This window comes from Chenopodium quinoa, unplaced genomic scaffold (genome assembly GCF_001683475.1).
Source record: "Chenopodium quinoa cultivar QQ74 unplaced genomic scaffold, ASM168347v1, whole genome shotgun sequence".
In the NCBI taxonomy this organism is placed as follows: Eukaryota; Viridiplantae; Streptophyta; class Magnoliopsida; order Caryophyllales; family Amaranthaceae; genus Chenopodium; species Chenopodium quinoa.
Genome location: NW_018744301.1, coordinates 4,034,074 through 4,038,866, shown reverse-complemented (window position 1 = coordinate 4,038,866; position 4,793 = coordinate 4,034,074). Strand labels below are relative to the sequence as shown.

At 34.8% G+C, this 4,793-nt stretch overlaps 1 protein-coding gene across 1 annotated transcript; it reads right to left on the bottom strand.

Moving 5' to 3' along the window:
- Nucleotides 1-3,146: 3,146 nt before the first annotated feature.
- LOC110695527 (zinc finger protein ZAT10-like) lies at nucleotides 3,147-4,511 on the bottom strand. The gene has a single exon (XM_021872750.1). It carries the CDS (start codon nucleotides 4,153-4,155, stop codon nucleotides 3,367-3,369), a length of 789 nt encoding a protein of 262 aa, XP_021728442.1. The 5' UTR covers nucleotides 4,156-4,511; the 3' UTR covers nucleotides 3,147-3,366.
- Between the last annotated feature and the right edge of the window lie 282 nt (nucleotides 4,512-4,793).

The following is a 4,793-nucleotide window of genomic DNA, read 5'->3' as shown; positions in this document are numbered from 1 at the left end:
CAATAAATAAGCATCAAGCAACATAATAATAATCATAATAATAATTAAAATTAATCATGTTAAAGCGTAATATTAATAGAAAGATCCTAGGCATGATACTAACAAGATTAATAACAAACCCTAGCATGTCACTAAACAATAAACATCAAATATATAGCCCTATCATGATACTAACATGCTATCAGGAAAGAAATAGGAAGCATCATAGAAATCATAATTAATATAAGCAAATCACCCTAAATATGATACTAGGAAGCAAAATAACAACCTAAGCATGATTTTTATATCATAATATCAATAAAACAATTAAAGCACTTACTTGGATGCCTCGTACCTCTTTCTAATAACAAAATACACACGTTAGTAACTTAAAGGAAAATATAAAATAAAACAATTAAATTAAATAATTGAAATAGAGATTTGGGACTAAACCCTCAGTAATATCAAACCTTTCACGTCTAGGGCGAAGGAAACTTCAAACTTGGCTAGGTGTGTCTAGATGTTGTGAATGCGAAATTTTGTTTGAAAAAAGCTAGTTTAGAAAAGAGAAAGAGAGTATCAAGGATTTCTTGATGAGAGTTGGTGATAGTTGATGAAAATTGATGATAAAAAACGGAGGTTTTAGGAGGATATTTATAAAGAAAATCTGCCGGATATGATAAAAACCTAATCAGAGTTTTGAAAAGAATAAAACACGACGCTATCGCCAAACACGCGCCTGTCGCCAGACGCCAGACGTGTCGCTAGGCGACAGAGTGCCGTACGGCGCTGCAATCAATTTTTCCACGCGTTTTCTTATTTTGATAATATTTAAACATACGAGAGGGTAAAACTGTAATTTCCTTAAAAACACTTCTTTTATTCTAATTAAAACTATTAAAAGTCAATTTATCAATGCTAATCAAATTAGGATCTAAAAGAACTTTCTAGAAGATTCCAGAAGACTATAATCAATCATAATCGCATTAGGAATGATAAATCAAAATAGGCCCTCCTCTAGATTATTGGGCCGCATATAAGAATAAAATCGGGCCCAGTTTAGTAATTTGGCCGTAACTTTCTCATTATTCATCGGAATTGGGCTTATAATATATCGTTGGAAAGCTCTTTTTGAACCAGGCCCAACTACAATATTATTGGACCCTTGCCATGGACCAAACAAAACTGTATTGGCTATTTTCATAAAATGGGTTTTCAAAAACAAAGAGAAAGAAAAGAATTAAAAATTAACCGCAACACTAGACTTTCCACACTTTCACTTCATTTGATTATAATTTGATGTTAAAGATACTTATCACTGGGTTTGGTTTTGGGGAGACACAAATGGGTGTCTACAAACACAGATAACTAACGTGGCACAAACGAGATGACTTGATGGGAATAAGTGGCAGCAAAAAGACACATCATTAAGTAATGGTATAATTGGGCGACTGTTAGTAAGCTACAGTGTTGAGAAATGAACAGTACCTTTGCTACTTACATTTTAGGGGAGGGGAGAGAGAAAATAATGGCGCAAGCGGCGCAACAAGGGTGAGTAGGGTAATTATGTTGAACAGAAAGAAAAGACAAACAACTGACATAGCACAAATGAATTAGCTTGATGCGAATAAGTGGCAGCAAACAAACACATCACCAAGTAAGGGTATAACCAGGAGAGTACTATTGCTAAGCTACAGTGTTGACAAATGAACAGTAACTTTGCTACTTGCATTTTAGGGGTTATTCAGGATTTTTGGTTTGAAATCAAGTTGGCCGTAATATAATGTTTTGATTGAAATTAATTATGAACTAGATTCAGCAAAAAATATTGTAATTTCACAAGTGATCAATAATTGATGTTAATTGGTTACATTGGCTATGGAGTATAGTCTCCTTAGCATTGTTATTAGAAACTGATACATTTTTGAAGTCTATTATTTAACTATAATTAATTTAACCTCGGTAACATACTAACATATTATATTGAAAGAGCCTTGTAAGTTTATCATTGAGAATATAGAATCAATTAATAATCAATAATATATACCAAAAGATACACCGGCGATGACACGTGTTCTCTTATGGTGTGTCCCTGATTGAATTTTTTTTTTTTTTTTGGAAAAAAATCAATCATTGAAACTAATTTATCTTATACAATAATACTCTCTCCGTTTCAATTTATTCGTCTCATATACTATTTTGGGCGTTTCAAAAAGATGTACCCATATTGAATGTATTCCACTTTTAACTTAGTTTTTATTTCCTATTTTATACATATTAAATTCTGATTGGTTAAATTAATTTATTGTGCATTGATGACATGACTCTAAGTATAGAAATTATTCCCTTGAATTATGCAATTATAGTTGACGGTTTTCTAAAAAAATAAAAAAAATAAAAATTAAATAAGGCAAAACTATTTATGAATTGTTTTTTATTTTAATGTTAGATTCCAAATATTTTTCTTTTCTTATTTTATGTGATTGATTCCATATGGGAATATCATATTGAAACGGAGGGAGTAATTTATTTTTTCTTCGTGTATGTGTATAATAACAAAATAAATTGCTTAAAATAAAAAAGATTTGATTTATCTCCTTATTTACTTATTTGGTTTACATTACTAAAATAGATTCAAAAAAATTTCCATACACTATATTTTTTTTGGTGTTTAGAGAGCCACAAGGGCGGAGTTGAGAATCTATCCGAAGATCTCCTGGAATCGGGAGGGAAGCTTTAACCACTTGAGTTATCCCTCACTCTCATTTTCCATACACTATATAAGATAGATATTAAAACTTTTTTTCCACAGTCGGTTAACCTTAAAACGTTTGCTATGACATACGACTTATTAACAAATTTGATTTATTTGAAGGTTGTAGCATTGTGGTCTCAACCTCAAGTATACTGTAAAAAAGTTGTTTTGATCTCTATTCTCTAAATTTAGTGGTTGCATAAGTAAAATGTAAGGCTATACAACCACTGCAACACTGAAAACTTAGTAGAATGTTTGATTGAAACATATAAAAAAAAATAGGTGCATATAAAACATGCATATAACAAATTTAAAGACACCATAAATTAAAAGAATCAATCAAATTGTATTAACTGAATTCATAATGTTACAGTGCAATCTACATGACTTCATCTACATCCCAATTCCCAACAATACTGGCTTAATCATTTGCCAGAATTATATACTAACAGGAGTATATATAATATACACCAGACCAGAGAAAATTAACACAAATTTATACACCAAATTTTTGCAAGTCTTTTAAACTTAACCCCAATAAGAATAAATAAAATGTACTACACCAAAGAAGTAATTAATCCAATATCCTACACAAGTAAAAATAATATTTTCACAATTAGAAAATCATTTTTTCAAAACAGCTCTGCCCCAGTCAACACAAGGCGAGGCTTCTTCAAAGGGTGAGGACTTTCAACCTCCTCATCCCTTGAAAACACACTCTGCCCCCTATTCTTAAAAAAGTCAACGGACAAGAATTCAGGCAAAGCGGGCATGTTCAGGTCAAAGTCCCGCTGCGTAGATCCGCCACTGATAGTAGACCCGACTCCTTCAGAGGCCGTGACTCCACTAGCCGTCCTGCTTCCACTCTTGGTTGGTCCACTCCCAATACTACCATCGTAGTGGCACCGCTTGTGACCTCCCAACGCTTGTCCGGTGGGAAAGCACTTGTGACAAATCGAGCACTCGTGTGTCTTCCCACTGGCGGTGGAGATGGTGGTGGTGGTGGTGGCGGCGGCGGAGGTGGCTGTGATTGATGGCTTTTCGTCTTCGCTAACGGGTTTCCTGTGGCTAGCTTTATGCCCTCCCAAAGCCTGGTAAGACCCAAAAGATTTTCCACATACTGAACATTTATATACAAGTGATTTGCTATTGCTCTGCTTGGTGTCGCTTATGATTGGAACTTCAGTTTTAGGCGGTGCGCCGCCTTTGGCGAGCATAAGGAGGCAAAAAGCGAGGTACTCCTCTTCGGATAGACGGGAATCAGGGATGGCGGTTGTGGTGTTGATGGTGGTGGTAGGCGGCGACATCTGGTTTCGAGACCGCTTCGAACGCTTCTTCTTGACCCAATGATCAAAGGAGCGCTCCTCGAATTTGAAAGGGGCATGTGGTGTTGTAGGAGAGTTAAGAGCTTCAAGTGCCATATCTAAAAAAATATAGAAAATGGAAGATTGATTAAATTAAAAAGGGTGGAAATTGTAAAAGTATTTGGTTGTTTTTGTGCTTTGAAATGAATGAAGAGAAATGAGTGAATTTGGTTGAGTGAAGGAGTGAAAGGGGTGTATGTATATAAAGGGAGGTTGAGAGGGAGGTTGGGAGAAGTTACGTGACAAGTGGTAGGAAAGTAGCCGAAGGTTTTAGTGAATTTAACTAGAATACTCTTCCTAATTTTAGTAAAATAATAAAAATTAATTAAAATAAAAAGGAATATGTAAAAGGAAGGGGTGGAAGAGTTTAACTTGAGTTGTTAGAGTGAGCTAAGATCGAGTGGAAGGGTGGAGCACGTTTGGGTGAATTTAGAAAGTGGACATTTCATTTCTTGATGGCCAAGGTCGGTCAATGGAAAGTAGCGTGGGGACCACGAAATGAGACTTGGCTAAGAGATGTGAATTGTGTATTGTTGTGTGTGAAGTGGAGAACACGACTCTTTCCAAGTCAATTATTATGAACTCTTCAACCGAAACGCGTCCCTAATACTATACTTTAAAGTACAAGTAATAGCCGTCGGCATTTCACTAGTCTAGTGGCAGTTTTGTAATTAAGGATATTCTATTGAATACAA

Excerpts from the sequence above, each read along its gene's own strand:
- LOC110695527 (XM_021872750.1), bottom strand. The coding sequence starts at position 4,155 with ATGGCACTTGAAGCTCTTAACTCTCCTACAACACCACATGCCCCTTTC.